At 45.1% G+C, this 18,110-nt stretch overlaps 1 gene segment (V, D, J or C); it reads right to left on the minus strand.

Moving 5' to 3' along the window:
* Nucleotides 1-3,592: 3,592 nt before the first annotated feature.
* On the minus strand, nt 3,593-4,209 carry LOC119869121. The segment is given in 2 exon segments: nt 3,593-3,960; nt 4,050-4,209. Coding segments are annotated over 2 exon segments (426 nt in total).
* Nucleotides 4,210-18,110: the final 13,901 nt, after the last annotated feature.

The raw sequence follows: 18,110 nt of genomic DNA on the forward strand, positions 1-18,110 counted from the left end.
AGTATGGATTCTCCTTTCTCATTCAGGATTTTATTTTCCTGGTTCTTGACATGTCATATATTTTTACTGGCTCCTGAATATAATGGCTATTATATAATGTTTTGCTTGGTCCTCAGTTACTTTTCTTCAAACAAGTGATCCTCCCGCTGATGAGCAGCAGCAAGGGGAAGGGTGTTTGTGTCAGTTTCCCAGTGGCTCAAGTGAAAATGTTTACCGCTCTGCTGCTTACTCTCTGCTGGAGAAGGTGGGGCAGTGATTGCCACTTCCCAGTTCCCATCAGGTGGAGGTGTGGGACGAGCTGTTTCCTGGGCCCTGCCAACACCATGGTGGGATGCACAGGACTGAATGAAATGGCTTTCTTGCAGGGAGTGGATCCTCTGCTCCCCACTGCATTCCTTGTCCTCACTGACACCAGGGAGAAGAGGGTCAAATGCAGGTCCAGCTCCTTTGCTTCCTGCATCAAAGTTCAGTGATTTTATGCTCAGGGAGAGCACAGGCTCAGTTCCCCAGTGTTCAGACAGTCACTAGCAATGGGTATATAGCAACAAACCAGCTTTGCCTTGTACCACTGCATTCATTTTCTCTGCTGAGCAATGAGGTTCAGATGGGGTCACCAGGACCTGCCAAAATCATGGGTGGGAAATACTGGAGTGCAAACTGCCAACTAGGCCTGCCTTGTCCAGAATTGTTGATGTTCCCATGCGATGGAGGCTCAGCTATCTCCTGAGTAGCTGACACCATGGCTGATGGTATTGGGGCACTGCCTGCTTCTGCCAGGAGGATATGGACACCATGTCTCTGATGAACGATAATGTAAACCCTGCATGAGGGCACAGTTTGGGGATTCATTAGGTGTGCAAGTGATGGGCAGGTTTGTCCAAATATTTCCTCCTCTCAGGCCAACTTATCTCCATATCTTCTGAGCAGAGGAGTTGCTGCTTTTGGAATTTGGGTGTTTTTTGGTTTGATTTTCTGGATCTCAGGCTCTGGATGATTCTTGGTTGGAGGAAGCTACAGCATCCTGTCTTACCTGTGTGGGACATCATACAAGAAAAAGAACCAGGGTATGCACTCTTGTGTTTCCCTCAATTTGTTTGAACTCTTCCTTCTTCCTTCTTCTACCTTTTGATGTCTTCCTATACTTGTTTGCTGTCGTGTGTCAGGACATTTCATTTGTAAGAGAGAGGACCTGCATGAATGGGAGCACTCCCTACTGTCCAGAACTGGGGATCCTCATGGTGCCTTCTCTGAATACTTTCTTCCAGGGCTAGGATGGCGGGGATCCTGCTGAGCTGCTGCAATGGAGGAAATTATCTTGACTCTCAACCTGTGTAATTAAAATACAAAGAACGTGATTATTATTTTTACATTATTCTATACAGGGTAATAAAAAGTAAATACATTCCATAACCAAGAACTCAATGTGAGACGTTTTAAAGGCCAGCAGGAAACCAGCATAGCACAAATGTCTGGCTTTCTGTTCTTAAATGCAGAAGAGTGGAAAGAAGAAATTTTGATTCCTTCTTTCCCTTATTGTTTGTGTGTAGAACTTTTTTCTGCAATAATTTCATATTTAGATAAATAAATGCAAATATTGGATAGATATCTCTATATTTCACCTAGCTTTTTCTAATGTAACATTTGTGTTCCTATGATATGTTTATAAAAACAAGTACTTGCCTGATCATCTTGTGAAACTACAGAATTTATCTAGATTTCAAGGTTTATTTATTTACTTATTATTTATTTATTTATTTATTTATTTACTTACTTACTTACTTACTTACTTATTATAACACAGTTTTGCCTGAAATCAATCCAAGTAACAACATTGCATCTATTCATCAGGACATATTAAAATCCTCCAATGTAGGAGTTTTCAGTCTTTCTCTGCTCTTGATTTTGGGAATTTGGAAACAGTTGGTATGCTATTTTTTAAATGTCCCAAAATATGGGTTTATCTCATGTTTTCTTATGATTATGCTAACATTATGGATTTGGGGGAAAATAACAAGAGATGAATTGATGTTCTTAATACCTCATAGGGAAGACGTGTCATACTAACATGGCATATCATTGAGCATATGGATGGGGACAGTCCAAATTTGCTGATTCCTTTTCTGTTCATAATCTATCTGATGCCAGTCTACTGGATTTTGGCCATTCTGATAGGTGTGCAATGGTAGCTCATTCACGTTTGCATTTGTTTTTCCCTAATGATATGCAATATGTAACAGAATATCACACGTTTAAATTCTATCTGTCTATCTCCTTCTGTGAAATATCTGGTAATGTCTTTTTTCTAATAAATTTATTTTTTATTGGTGTTAAATTTGTCAACATACAGAATAACACCCAGTGCTCATTGCATCAAGTGCCCACCTTAGTGGTAACAATTTAACTTACTTTTTCTTCTGTTTTTTTTTTCTTGTGCTTTGTTTGAGAAGTTCATTGTATAGCTTTTTTCCTTCTTTCTTTCCTTTTTCCTTTCTTCCTTTTCTTTATTTATGTACCTTTCTTTGTATCCTTTCTTTTATTCCTTCTTATATATATTTGTATTTTTCTATTTTTTTATTACTGCTCAACTCTGAAGAAGTTTGGCAATTTATCTGAAATACATTCTGCTTCTGATTTATTGATTTTCTCTTAGATTTTATTTTTGTCATTATTAAGGGGAAATGGGACACATCTTCTCTTATAGACATTTAACATCACATTTTCCAGTCAGCCAGATGATACTAGATGTGTTACCATACCAGTCATGGCACCAGCTGCTCTCCATTGGGTCCCGTGTTCCTAAAACCCGTGTTCTGCTGCTATAATCTTTGCCTATGAAGTTAGCGAAATACACCAGTGTTTTTAATGACTTGGCGAAGAGGAAATAACTCTGCTCTGGAGTGACACCAGGGTTGGTAGTAAAAGTCCTTATGACGATGCCATCTGAAGGCCTAGAGAACACACAGCCTGAATCCATACATGCTGCAAATGAACTTCCAAACAATAAGCCATTTTGTTCAGGTCCAATGCATTGAGGATAGAACTAAGGAAGTGTGCAGATATATGATTGCTTTGAATTGTGTTGATTATGATTAAAATTTCCATAAATATTCAGGTGGGGATTTTTCTTTACAAAGCTTTTTTTTTTTTACCTTTTATATTTCTTAGTGTGCATTGATTTATGTGTTCCATGCAATAATCAAATAATAAGAAATCATCCTCTGGTTGAAAGTAAGGCAATAATGATCCCAGCTGCAAAAAGAGCTGACATGTGCATCAGCAGAACAGGGATGGGGCTGAAGGACCATGATAGCATCGCGACCTAAGAGAATTTCTTTTACTGAGAAATCAGAAGATGACAAGTGAATGTTCACTAGCCTAAAAGAACTTGTCCCTGATCACGAGGACAAAACTGTCTCTTTCCTTTGACACTCTCTGTGTATAATGGGCTACTCTGAGTGACTCTAAGGTCAGAGATGATGAAACAAGTGCCATTCCCGGGAGGTCCCCAAGATGCGCCTGGGCTCAGGGCATCAACTGAAGAATCAGCAGAAACCCAGGGGGAGCCTAAGCAGGCAGCTGCTGGGGCACTCACTCACTTTGCAAATGGGTAAGTGGGTTTTTGTCTCACTTCCCCACAGGCCTGGAGCACTGTGCCAGCATTGAGAGTGCTGTCATATGCTGAGCAGTAATAATCAGCCTCGTCCTCAGCCTGGAGCCCAGAGATGGTCAGGGTTGCTGTGCTGCCTGACCTGGAGCCAGAGAATCGATCGGGGACCCCCGAAGGTCGGTTACTACTACTATAGATGAGGGTTCTGGGGCCTGTTCCTGGGAGCTGCTGGTACCAGCCCACATAACCACTACCAATGTTGGAGCTGCTTCCAGTGCAGGAGATGGTGACCTTCTGGCCCAGGGACCCAGACACTGAGGCCGGCTGAGTCAGCACAGACTGGGCCCAGGAACCTGCAAGAAGGAGAGAAATAAACAGGGTGATGCTGTAGTCTGGACCCAACATGCCTCCCAGCCCCTCCCCTTGTTCCACATCCAGTCACCTGTGCAGTGAGCCAGGAGGGTGAGGAGCAGAGGGAACCAGCCCATGGTGGAGGTCATCACGGATCCTGTCTTCAGTGGCCCCTCAGCTGAGCAGAGCCTCCCCTCATCTCTCCCTTCTCCTCTTCATCCTCTGAGAGAGGGAGGTGACCTTCCATGCAAATGAGACCCCAGGTCTCTGACCCCTCCCTGGCCCTGGGTCAGGTCCCTCTGCTGAGGATGTCAAGGGGGTAGGTAGGGGAGGCGCTATGTGTGGCTGGGGTGTGGTTAGGGAGGTCCCGGCTGTGAGACTTGAGAAGAGGCCACAGTCAGTGCCAGGAGGTGTTCCCAGCTCTGATCCAGCCTGAGCCCTAAGAAATAAGCCTCAATTCCCTTCTGGCATCCTGACACCACTTCACCCTGAATGACATGGGGATCAGTTGGCCATAGGACTCAGGTCCTGTCTCCAGAGCTCTATCCACTCTCCTCCTATTATCTGGACATGTCTCCCCACATTTAGTCTCCCATGACTGTGGCATAGATTTTAGGTTACAATCTAGTGTCTCGGTGTGAGGGACTCCTGGGTCGCTCAGTGCTTAAGCATCTGTCTTTGGCTCAGGGCATGATCCTGGAAGTCTGGGATCAAGCCCCACATCCGACTCTGTGGAGGGAGCCTGCTTCTCCCTCTGCCTATGTCTCTCTCTCTCTCTGTCTCTGTCTCTCTGTGTCTCTGTCTCTGTCTCTGTCTCTCTCTGTTTCTGTGTGTGTGTGTGTGTGTGTGTGTGTCTGCCACGGATCCCTTGGCTTTTCATGGGCCACTCAGGACTTAGGTGGTGTCTCTACACCAATTCGTCTGACATCACTGTCACAGCCAGAGGAGTGAAGTGTCCCCGTGTACAATTGGCCTTTTCTGTGCAGGATGCTGAGACCTTCCTCCTATATGATGACCCTGGTTTCAGCCCTCTCCTTCTCTGAGTTTTCTGAAATACTGAAGCCCAGGGAGGTAGATTTTCCAGGTTGTGGGTGGAAGCCCTCATGTGCTTTCCAGGAAAGGTTACACACTGAACATCGTTGTTGTCTCTCACTGTTTTTTGACCTGTTTTAAACTTCGTTTAAATAAATAAAACATTTTTTAAAAGGCTTTCATTTAAACAGACATATATAAACATTTTATAAAATGCTTTGTCTTTTTTTTAACATCATGGGTCTGATCATGCAGGCAGGAAAACCGGAAGTGATGCCCAAGAGCCCCCATGAGGACCCTGTTGTATGAACTTCCCAGCCATCTGAGTACTGGAATTCCCATACACAGATGAGCTTTCTGGATGAGAAATTCCGGGTCGCACTCATATCTGGGGTGGTCACAGCTTGGGCCTGTGTCCAGCATGTGCCGGACAGAGCAATTGCTAATCCAGCCCCCCATGAGTAGGAGAATGAATTTCTATTGGCAAAAAGCACCTGGACCCAGGGTTGTTGTCAAGGTCACCTGTGAGTGGTGGAGAGTGGAGATGAGGGGCCACATCCCTGAGGTCACAGACCCTGTGGTCCTGACTTGGAACAGATGATTTAGCAGAGGTCCAGCCTGGCTGGATGTGTCCCTGTTGAGACTGTGGGAGGGACACCCCAGCCCTGAGAGCATAGGGAGGGTGAATCCCACATCCTCAGGGGCCTTGACAACTGGTGGAGCAGCACTGAGGCTGGGGTCCCAGAATCAATGTACTGATCAGCCTCAGGCTCTGATTGGAGCCCAGAAATGGTGGGGGGCTGAGCTGACCATGGAGACAGAGAGTTTCCCTAGGAATCCTGAGGATCAGCATTCTCCCAAGGAACAGGAATTCAGAGAATATCCTGGCTGCCCAGGTGACACGACTACAGTTCCTTGTGTTCCCTGTTACTAGGGATTGTGCCTTCTGGAGACTGTGACACCAAGGATAGCTGGTGAGCACAGAGTAGCCTAACTTTGGACGGCTGGAGAAACCCCAAAACTGCAGAGCCCAGGACAATATACAACCAAAGATGAGACAATTGTGAGTGTGAATGTGTGTGTGTCTGCATGTTTGTGCACACGTGACCCAAAATTAGGCCAAGTGGCCCTCATTCCCTTCTAAGCCTTCTCCACACACCGGGGGAATGCCCTTTATCTCAGGTCCTGGTACCCGGATTTCAAGGCCCGTGTCTCAAAGCCCTTCTGCCTGGGGGAGGATTGATCCAGGTAGTGAGAACTCATATGAGAGCAGCCCTGTAACAACATCCCTGAATCAGACGTGCAGGTGCTGCCGAGTGACACAAACAGGAAGGAGAATGTAGGGTGTCACATGTAGCCTCAATTTCTGGTCATTCTTCTCCTCATAAATGGACCCTGGGGACTGAAAACATCAGCAAGGTAATTTGTGGTTTTCTCTGAAATCCGGAGGTGGAGACGGAGCTCAGACTTGAAGAACCAGAGGGAGAGACAAGCCTGAGGGACAAGGGAGCAGAGGGGAGAAGGGGAGGGAGGGGGTGGGGGTGTTGTCAGGGAGAGTCTGCAGGACCTGGTCCAAATTCACATGTGTCTGGTTCAGAGAGAGGAGACTGTCTGTGACCAGGGTTAGAGACAGTGTATGAGCTGCGGGTACATGAGGAGTGACAAAGGTCACACTTTATGGAATGAGATGATAGAACTGACTGTGCATGAATATTTTCTGGGCAGCAGGTTCAGTTGCAGACACAGTATTTATCCCTGTCCATCTTCTCTAGCCCCCAAGGGGTGTGCAGCTGGGCTCTGATTCCTCATCTCTTCCAGTCTTCCTCAGAAGTCCTGTGATGTGTCACTTTGCAGACATCCCCTTAGCATTTATCTTTTGTCTTTTGAATCCAGACCTTCTAGGGCTCTGTGGTGGCTCAGTGGTTGAGCATCTATCTTCAGCTCAGGTGGTCTTCTCAGGTCCAGGGATGGAGTCATGCATCAGGTTCCCTGCAGGGAGCCTGCTTCTCCCTCTGCATATGTCTCTGTCTCTCTCCATATCGCTCATAAATAATAAATAAATAAATAAATAAATAAATAAATAATAAATAAACTATAAAAAAAGAAAGAACCCAGACCTTCCTACAGATATGTGCCCCTGCATGTATCTCCAGGTAAGTTTCTCTGAGAAGTAGCTCCAGACCATGTCTGTGGGTCCAGGGGTCTTTGTCTCATGTCCTCCTTATCTGAGATGCAGTGAGTATCGGGAGCTGCTCCCACTGCCATGGTCTGTAGCACAGTGACAGTCAGCCTCGACCTCAGGCTGCAGCCCAGAGATGAGCAGGAGCCCTGCATTGGCCGAGGTGTCCTTGGAGCCAGAGAAGATGCTGGGGACCCCATAGCCTGGTGAGTCTCAGTAGACCATCAGCAGGTACTCAGGAGGCTTCCTGGCTGCTGGAACCAGCCTATAGCCACCACTCTAGCCGCTGCTCAGGGTGCAGGTGAGTCTGGCTGTTGTTCCCAGGGATGCAGAGAGAAAGGGCGCTGGGTCAGCACAGGCTTTGATGGGGAACCTGCAGACACATTCACGGGTGATGGACCAGGGGCCAGACTGAATTTCCTCAAACCTCTAAGCTAGACCAGCTGACGTAGGCTGACAGTGGCTCTGTGTCCCTGAGGTCAGTCCTGACCTGTGCACTGACAGAGTAGAATAAACATTAAAGATCGCAGGTCAGGGTGACAGTCCCTGATCTCCTCCATGGGCTGGGCTGCCCCAGGCCTCCTCTTCTCCTCCCCAGTCTGCCACAGGAGGGGCTTTCCATGCACATGGGCTCCACTCACTGAGAGCTCAGCCCCTCCTTGGTCCCTGATCCTGGAGCTCTGCTCACACCACACACTGAGGAGGATGGAGGTGGCTCCAGCCGTGGGGAGAGCCCTGGGCTGAAGCACCTGCTGAGACTGCACACAGGCCCCCAGGGGAGACTGCCAGGCCAGAGGCGACACACATGCTGAGTCCCCGTCAGGGAGCTCAGAACCCAGTTCTCAGTCCCAGGCACCCTGAGTGAAGAGGCCTCACTGAGCAGCCCTGTAGGGACCACAGGGCAGTCCCTCAGCGCCCCCTCCTGTTCATAGGACACACACCTTGGCAAGGCCCAAAGTCCTGAGAGCCCAGCTGGTTTCCAGGGCTCACCAGTTCCTTCCCCATTGACATGTCCAGGTCTGACTCTCAGAATGGGTTCCATCTCTTGGGCATTAGAAGCATGAGTTCCACATGTTCTCACAGAAATATATTTGCGTTTTGACCTCCCGTTTTTGTTTATTTTTGTGTATTTTTATTGGAGTTATTTGTCCAACATATATTATAACATCCAGTGTTCATCCGTCAAGTGACCCCTCATTGCCTGTCACCCAGTCACCCCATTCCCCACCCACCTCCCATTCCATTACCCTTGTTCGTTTTGTCTTGTTTTTTATGTAAATTTATTTTTTATTGGTGTTCAATTTGCCAACATATACAATAACACCCAGTGTTCATCCCGTTAAGTGCCCACCTCAGTGTCCATCACCCATTCACCCCCACCCCCTGCCCACCTTCCCTCCACTACCCCTTGTTCATTTCCCCGAGTTAGGATTCTTTCATGTTCTGTCTCCCTTTCTGATATTTCCCTTGTTCATTTGTACCAAAATATTTGTTGTATCAGTGACAAATCCGAGAAGCACAGTGTGTTCACAGTTGAGCACTAGTGTGGCCATATTGTGTTAGCATACAGTCTACACTTTAGGGACATATTCAGACCCTCACTCATTGTCTCCATAATTCATTTCTCCCTGTACAGAGTCTTTCCTTTTTGGACAAACCTAATTTTTTCACATATTTTGGTGTGTAATCCTCTTAGTAGGATTGTGTTGAAACATGAAAATTATAAATTATTGCTCATATTCCGGGCTATGAACTCAATAGGTAACATCTTGTTACAAATGGTGAACTTATATATTTTTTAGGGTAACATTAGGGACAATTACCCAGATTAGCCACACTCTGCACTTTACTTGCTCACAGAACTTATCTCTTGTGCTCAGGATTTGTCCTCTCCCTCCTTCTCCCTGTGCTTTCCTAACTCAGTACAGAGGGCCCATCTTGTCCATCTCCACCTCCTGCAGCGATTGCCATGGTCCTGGGGCTGTCGGAGTGGGCCGAGATTCTGCAACCACAGGGGTGACCATGTGCTGGGTGCCACAGAGGGGGAATGGTCTTGTGTCTGGGTTGGTAGGTTCTGGCCTCATATTGTAATGGGTTGGTGCCTCTGTCTAGAGGAGCCAGTCTGGAGGCTAGGTCCTTGAAGTCAGCTGAAACGAAGGTGGGTCAGGAGATTGGGTGTACAGGAGCCCTCCTGGCACCTGGGACCACAAGGCATGGTCTGTTCCTGGGGTGGTGGAATCCTGCATCTGATGGGGAGCTCTTGGTACCTAGTTGCATGCAGCTACATTTGCATGGGGGCTGGCGTTAGTCATGGTCAAGAATCTAAGTCCATGGGGCCTCCCTTCTGGTATCTTGTCTGATATGGGATAAACAGAAAGGTTGTGGTCACAAAAGAACAGATGTGTCCTGCATCTATGGATAAAGTTGGGCACCCTGTGATCACAAGCGTATAGTGAGGCTCACTAAGCTGGCAAAGAACAATAATGGGCCAGGACCTAGGACATATAGGACCTGGCAGCTATGGCAGCTTGCCTGGCTTGGGTGCAGGCAGATGCTCTGGTCTCCAGTAAGCTCAGGTGCACACTTCACCCTGCCTCCAGGGGAAGGTATTCCCTCTGAGTTGGGCCCCCAAACTGGGCAGAGCTCACCAGCACCAGGTGAAACTCTTCCCTTCACTCTTCAAGGCACCTTGCTTTCTGTCTCATTGCACCCAGGGACCGAAACAGCTCACTGGAATCCTCAGCTCTCCTGGAAGAATATGCATGGTAGATATGGTTTCAATTGATGTTACTTTTTTATTTTTTATTGGTGTTCAATTTGCCAGCATATAGAATAACACCCAGTGCTCATCCCGTCAAGTGCCCACCTCAGTGCCCGTCACCCAGTCACCCCCACCCACCGCCCACCTCCCCTTCCATGACCCCTAATTCGTTTCCCAGAGTTAGGAGTCTTTCATGCTCTGTCTCCCTTTCTGATATTTCCCACTCATTTTTTCTCCTTTTCCCTTTATTCCCTTTCACTGTTTCTTATATTCCCCAAATGAATGAGATCATATAATGTTTGTACTCTGATTGACTTATTCCACTCAGCATAATACCCTCCAGTTCCATCCACGTCGAAGCAAATGGTGGGTATTTGTTGTTTCTAATAGCTGAGTATTACTTCATTGTATACATAGATCACATCTTCTTTATCCTTTCACCTCTCGATGGACACCAAGGCTCCTTCCACAGTTTGGCTATTGTTGACATTGCTGCTAGAAACATCGGGGTGCAGGTGTCTGGGAGTTTCACTGCATCTGTATCTTTGAGGGAAATCCCCAGCAGCTCAACTGCTGGGTCGTAGGGCAGATCTATTTTTAACTCTTTGAGGAACCTCCACACAGTTTTCCAGAGTGGCTGCACCAGTTCACATTCCCAGCAACAGTGCAAGAGTTTTCCCCTTTCTCCACATCCTCTCCAACATTTGTTGTTTCCTGCCTTGTTAATTTTCCCATTCTCATTAGTGTTATTCCACACAATTCTTAAGATAATTTGTTTCACCTCTCTGAAGAAAGTCCATGGTATTGTTTTTTTCGCTCAGAAGATATTTATTTATTTATTTATTTATTTATTTATTATTTATTTATTTATTTATCTATTTATTTATTTATATATTTATTTAATTTTATTTTGTATTTTTTACATATTTTTTAAAATGTAGTTCAATTTGCCAACATATAACATAACACCGAGTGCTCATCCCATCAAGTGCCCCCCTCAGTGCCTGTTACCCCATCACTGCAACCTACCACCCATGGTATTTTTTTAAAGATTTTTAAAATTTATTCATAGAGACACAGAAAGAGAGATAGGCAGAGACATAGGCAGAGGAAGAAGCAGGCTCCATGCAGGGAGCCCGACGTGGGACTCTATTCTGGGCCTCCAAGATCACACCCCAGGCTGCAGGCGGCACTAAACCGCTGCACCACAGGGACTGTCCCGCCCATGGTATTTGGATAGGGATTACATTAAATGTGTAATTTGCCCTGGGTAGCATGGACATTTTCAAAATATTAATTCTTCCAATCCATGAGCATGGAATACTTTTCCAAGACTTTGTGTCTTCCTACATTTCTTTCAGAAGTGTTCTGTAGTTTTTAGGGTATAGATCCTTTACTTCTTTGGTTAGGTTTATTCCTTGGTATCTTATGCATTTGGGTGCAATTGTAAATGGGATTGACTCCTTAATTTCTCTTTCTTCAGTCCCATTGTTAATGTATAGAAATGCCACTGACTTCTGGGCATTGATTTTGTATCCTGCCACACCGCCAAATTGCTGTATGAGTTCTAAGAATCTTGGGGGGGAGTCTTTTGGGTTTTCTATGTAGAGTATCATGTCATTGACGAAGAGGGAGAGTTTGACTTCTTCTTTGCCAATTTGAATGCCTTTATGTATTTTTGTTGTCTGATTGTTGAGGCTAGGACTTCTAGTACTATGTTGAATAGGAGTGGTGAGAGTGGACATCCCTGTCTCATTCCTGATCTTAGGGGAAAGGCTCCCAGTGTTTCTCCATTGAGAATGATATTTGCTGTGGGCTTTTTGTAGATGGCTTTTAAGATGCTGAGGAATGTTCCCTCCATCCCTACCCTGAAGAGTTTGGATCAGGAATGGATGCTGTATTTTGTCACATGCTTTCTTTGTTTCTATTGAGAGGATCATATGGTTCTTGTTTTTTTCTCTTGCTGATTTGATCAATCACATTGATTGTTTTATGTGAACCAGCCTTGCATCTCGGGGATAAATCCCACTTGGTCATGGTGAATAATCTTTTTTTTTTTTTTTTTTGGTGAATAATCTTCTTAATGTATTTTTGTATCCTTTTCTTTTTTATAAATTTATTTTTTATTGGTGTTCAATTTGCCAACATATAGAATAACACCCAGTGCTCAATCCCTGAAGTGCCCGTATTGTTCTAACCTACTGGCAAGTATCTTGCTGAGAATTTTTGCATCCATGTTAATCAGGGATATTGGTCTATAATTCACCTTTTTCGTGGTGTCTTTGTCTGCTTTTGGAATTACGGTGATGTTGGCCTCATAGAACGAGTTTGGAAGCATTCCATCTCTTTCTATCTTTCCGAAGAGCTTTAGTAGAATTGGTATGGTTCTGTTCTTTAAATGTTTGATAGAATTCCCCAGGGAAGCCATAGATTTCTGTGTCTTGGGAGGTTTTTTTTTTTAAATATTTATTTATTTATGAATGATAGACATAGAGAGAGAGAGAGGCAGAGACACAGGAGGAGGGAGAAGCAGGCTCCATGCCGGGAGCCTGACGTGGGACTCGATCCTGGGACTCCAGGATCACACCTTGTGCCAAAGGCAGGCGCTAAACCACTGAGCCACCCAGGGATCCCCCTTGGGAGGTTTTTGATGACTGCTTCAATTTCATCCCTGGTTATTGGTCTGTTCAGGTTTTCTATTTCTTCATGTTCCAGTTTTGGTAGTTTCTGGTTTTCTAGAAATGCGTCCATTTCTTCTAGATTGCCTAATATTTTGGCGTATAGCTGTTCATAATATGTTTTTAAAATCATTTGTATTTCATTGGTGTTGGTAGTGATCTCTCCTTTCTCATTCATGATTTTATTAATTTGAGTCTTCTCTTTCTTCTTTTCATAAGGCTGGCTAATGGTTTATCTATCTTATTAATTCTTTCAAAGAACCAACACCTGGTTTTGTTGATCTGTTCCACAGTTCTGGTCTCAATTTCATTGAGTTCTGCTCGAATATTTATTACCTGTCTTCTTCTGCTGGGTGTAGGATCTATTTGCTGTTTTTTCTCCAGCTCCTTTAGGTTCAAGGTTAGCTTTTGTATTTGAGTTCTTTCCAGTTTTTGGATGGATGCTTGTATTGCTATGTATTCCCCCTCAGGTCTGCTTTTGCTGTATCCCAAAGATTTTATTTTTTATTTTTTTTAATGTTTATTTATTTATGATAGTCACACAGAGAGAGCGAGAGAGGCAGAGACACAGGCAGAGGGAGAAGCAGGCTCCATGCACCGGGATCCCGACATGGGATTCGATCCCGGGTCTCCAGGATCACGCCCTGGGCCAACGGCAGGCGCTAAACCGCTGCGCCACCCAGGGATCCCTATCCCAAAGATTTTAAATGGTTGTGTCTTCATTCTCATTGGTTTCCACGAATATTTTTAATTCTTCCTTAATTTCCTGGTTGACCCTTTCAACTTTTAGAAGGATGGTCCTGCATGTTCTTCTCATGTAGGACTGTGAATATATCCTGCCAGCCCTTGCTGGCCTGCCAGGTCTCTGTGGAGAGGTCTGCTGTTATCCTGATGCTTCTTCCCATAAAAGTCAGGGATTTCTCTTCGCTTGCTGCTTTAAGGATCTTCTCTTTATCTTTGGAATTTGCAATTTTCCCTATTAAATGTTGAGGTGTTGAGCGGTTTTTATTGATTCTAGGGGGAGGATATCTCTCTATCTCCTGTATTGGAATGCCTGTTTCCCTTCCCAAGCTAGGGATTTTCTCAGCTACGATTTGTTCAAATACATATTCTGGATCTCTGTCCCTTTTGGTGTCCACAGGAACCCCAATTAAACGGAAATTTTTCCTTCTGAGGCTGTCATAAATTTCCCTTAACCTTTCCTCTTGATCTTTTAATTGTTTTTCTCTGTTTTTTTTTTTCAGTTTCCCTCTTTTCCATCAACTTGTCTTCTATGTCACTCACTTATTCTTCTACCTCGTTTACCCTTGTCATTATGACCTCCAGTTTGGATTACATGTCTTTTAACTGATTTTAAATTTCGGTCTGATTAGATCTAAATTCTGCAAGCATGAAGTCTCTTGAATTCTTTATGTTTTTTTTTTTTTCCCCAAAGCCACTAGTACCTTTATAATTGTGCTTCTGAATTGGCTTTTCGACATTGAATTGTTTCCAAATTTTGTTATAGTGATTTTTTTTAGATATAGAATTGGATTGCATAATGTTCAATCCTCTGAGATAAGACATCAAATTAGTAAATCAACTGATGAATATCACATGGTCTCATTAGACCCTGAAAGATCCTTTGACTAAACACACTCTCTCCCACACACAAAAAACTCAGCCCCACAGCTAGGATATTAGCCAGTGAGGTGGTGGGTGGAGTACATTTCTACAAGTTTGGAAACAAGCAAGTGTGACTTAAATTCCATTATAATTCAACATCTTCTTCAAGTATTAGACAACACAAGTAAAAAAGAAAAATTACTGGTTACATCATAGCATTGAGGGAATGGTCATGAAGTTATTTCAAAAGACCCAAATATATAATTTTTCCATAGATTCTCTGGGGCTGGTGCAGTTGTGACAGGAGAAATCACCCCAATGAGCAAAAATAATAGGCCTTCCTATTGAAGACTACTAAGTGTATTACATGGGTCTCGAAATTCCAGAAATAGGTAAATGACCAAGGATGGAGATCCTGGATTCATCAGAGGTCAGGTGAGAGAATGAGCACCCTGAACCTTTCACTCCCCAGTCAACGTACTTCAGTCCAAAGAAACTCTGTGCACTAACCTGATGGTGGAGATGACCTTTCTGTGTCCTTTTAGCCCCTTTGTCTAGGAAGTGGCTGAATGACTTTGGGGACAGAGGGAAGGTGGATTGCTTCCTCCCAAGTGGTTCCCCTGGAAGCACCTAGATCCATGTTGGTGGAAGCAGGAGCAACAGAAACAGAAGCCAAAGGCTAAGCCTGAGCAGATGAGGAAGGGGTTCTGATCTTAGTTCCCACAGGGCTGTAGCTCTGTGTGAGCTCTAAGATGTTGTCATAGGAGAGGTTTTGAGGAGCAGCCTCCTCCTCAGCCCAGCGATGGTCAGGGAGCTAGATCACCAGACAAGGAGCCAGAGAATGGATCAGGGTCCACAGAACATCTAACCACCATAATAGATGAGGATTTGGTTGCCCATTCACGGAGCTGTTTGTACTAGGACACATACGGGACACTTCTGATGTGTCCTGACTCAGACAGACCTGTATTCAGGGTTGCTGATTCTGCCCTGATCTGTCATGGAATCTATCTTCAGGACAGCTGCCCCTGGCACCCAGGAATCTGTGCTCAATTTAAGAAAATCACACAATATCTAGCTCCCAAGGATAGGCTTCAAGGAGAAATTTCAAAGAATGTGGAAAGACTGGGGTAAACAAATTCAGTGAGATGGATCTCAGAACTCAGTTCATATCAAAGAAGCAGCTGACTTTGCCATAAGGCCAGGGCTGCACAGGCAGTGCCACTGTTCGAGGAACAGCAGGTTTGTGTCTCACTTCCCTCTAGGCCCAGAGCACTGGGGGAGCACCAAGCGTGAGATCAGTGGACTGACAATAATAATCAGCCTCGTCCTCAGCCTGGAGCCCAGTGATGGTCAGAGTGCCTGAGTTGCCAGATTTGGAGCCAGAAAATCGGTCAGGGACCCCTGAGGGTCGATTCCCAGTACCATCTACGAGGAGTTTAGGGGCCTTTCCTGGGAGCTCTTGGTACCAGTTCACACCAAGCATACCGATGTCATTCGTGCTTCCAGAGCAGGAGATGGTGATTCTCTGGCCCAGGGATCCTAACACTGAAGGCAGCTGATTCAGCACAGACTGGGCCCAGGACCCTGAATGGGGGAGAGACACAGAGAGAGTGATGTTCTTTTCTTTAGACAAGAGGAGAAATCAAGGCACATCTATCCTCCCATGGCCCCTTCTCTCATCCCCATATCCAATCACCTGTGCAGTGAGCAAGGAGGGTGAGGAGGAGAGGGGACCAGGCCATGGTGGAGGTCATCATTAATCCTGCCTTCAGTGGTCGCAGAGCTGAGCAGACCTCTAATCTCTCCCTTCCGCTCTTCTTCCTCTGAGAGAGGGAGGGGCCATCCATGCCAATAAGACCCCAGGTCCCACTACATGAGGATATTAATGGGGTGTGACTGGGAGTGGCTGAATGGGCCAGGGGTGGGAGGTCTGAGCTATGAGCCCTGACACAGGCACTAGCAGGTGGAAAATTTCTTGTTCTTATCAACTCTTATCCTTCAGAAACAGGTGAAGGATGCTCCCTGGGTCCAGGCCTAGACAAAGCATTGTATGACATGGTGACACAATGAGTCTATTAGAGATAAATCATGCCTCCTCACTACACTGTCCACTGTCAAACTCCTTAGGGCCAGGGCATGTGTCCCCTTATGTGGCCTCCTATCCCCACAGGGCACATTTTTACTCTATTCATGCTCCACATAGTGAGTCTGTCCACAGATCCCTGGGCTGTTCATGGGACAGGACTGAGGTGATGTATCTTGTAGAACCACACAGATGAGGATCACAGCAAGAGCGGTGATGTGTCCATATTGACACATGGCCGGTTTTTATTTCTTTCCTCTTACTTGATTTCTCTCTGGTTTGTGGAGTTCTCTTCTCCCAGAAGTTCCCTCAGCACTGAGGACCAGGGATCGCTCTTCCCAGGTTGTGGGTAGAAGCGGTCGTGTGCATTGTAGGATATTATACACTGGAAATCCCTCAGAAATCTCTGCCAGGCCTGAGTCCCCAGCTGGGAGCAGGCTCCTTAGTGTCAATGATCCTCAGTAAGCAGTGGAGTAGGGACCACAAGGCAGTCCCACTGCACCCCCTGCTGGTTGCAGAGCACACACTCACCCTGGCCCAAAGACCTGAGTCCAGCAGGTTTCTGCAACTTGCCAGGTCCCTGTCTATTCAGAGATTGCTGATTTGATTTCTAGATATGGTAAAACTAATATATTGTACTTCATTCTGTTGTATCTCACCCTTGGGAGGTGTCCCAATCTTTAGGAGGTTCAGGAATGTACATCAGTGACAACTTAAGATATTTTTCTCCAAAGAAGGCACTGCACACTTTGTATCACTTCATTGGCCTGTGATTTTGGTTACACTTTCATTGGTAGTTTTCCATCTGCTATGCATCAAAATAAGAGTTTTTACCTACTGTCACAAAAAATTACATTGTGTTGCACAGTTTCATGTTGTCATAAAAGAAAGGTTCCTCTAATTGGTATTGTGACAGGAGCATCATGTACGGCATTTTGCAGATGCTATGTTTACAGCATGCCACACTGTCGAAAAGTAAAATGCAATGGAGGTATCAATTCTCAGGCATTTATTCACTGGCTTCCATCCTCCCCTTCTCTATCTGAAGAGCCTTCTCTTCTCTGAATATTGCACTCACGTACCATCATTCTTCAATAGATTTGCCACTATGAGGTCTTTTCAAGGAATTTGGATGGGGAGGTAAATACGACAATTTTGCAATCCTATAATGTGTTTTACAAAATGCATCCTTATGTAGGCAAATGACAATTCAACAGGTACTCAGTTAAGTGAAATGTTAGCAGATTTTCATACAGCTGACCTGCATGCTGCAGTTCATTTTCTCAAGAACTTTGTCTTCTGTGCTCAGAATGTTCTCCACAATTCAGCTGTTCATTTTTCAACCAGTAGCTGGAGGCTAGTCGGGTCCTTTCTTCTTCCCCATGTGAACAAATGGAATCCAGTCCATGGATCTGTCACCCTCCCCAAGACGGAAGTCTATGTATTCCTCTTGTCCTCTGTCATATCAATTCCTTAGTTCACAACTCCTCTCCAATCAAATCAGACCTCCAAATATAGAAAGATCCACAGGCATAGGTCATTTTTTTATTGCCACATATCTATTCCTCTTCAGGGATTTCCTATTGAGGTGAATTTACAAATGTATTCAACAAGCTGGTGTTGAATTTGTCTTTGGTGTCCGGGTGGGGTTTCAGCTTTGTGTATTCAGTAGTAACACATACACAAAAGGAAAAATCTCAAGTGTGGGACACACAGTGAAGGCAGACACAGACCTCGGTGTCCAACGAAAGATGAATGGATAAAGAAGATGTGGTTTATGTATACAATGGAATATTACTCAGCTATTAGAA

Source organism: Canis lupus, unplaced genomic scaffold (genome assembly GCF_011100685.1).
Source record: "Canis lupus familiaris isolate Mischka breed German Shepherd unplaced genomic scaffold, alternate assembly UU_Cfam_GSD_1.0 chrUn_S1537H1723, whole genome shotgun sequence".
NCBI classification, from domain to species: domain Eukaryota; kingdom Metazoa; phylum Chordata; class Mammalia; order Carnivora; family Canidae; genus Canis; species Canis lupus.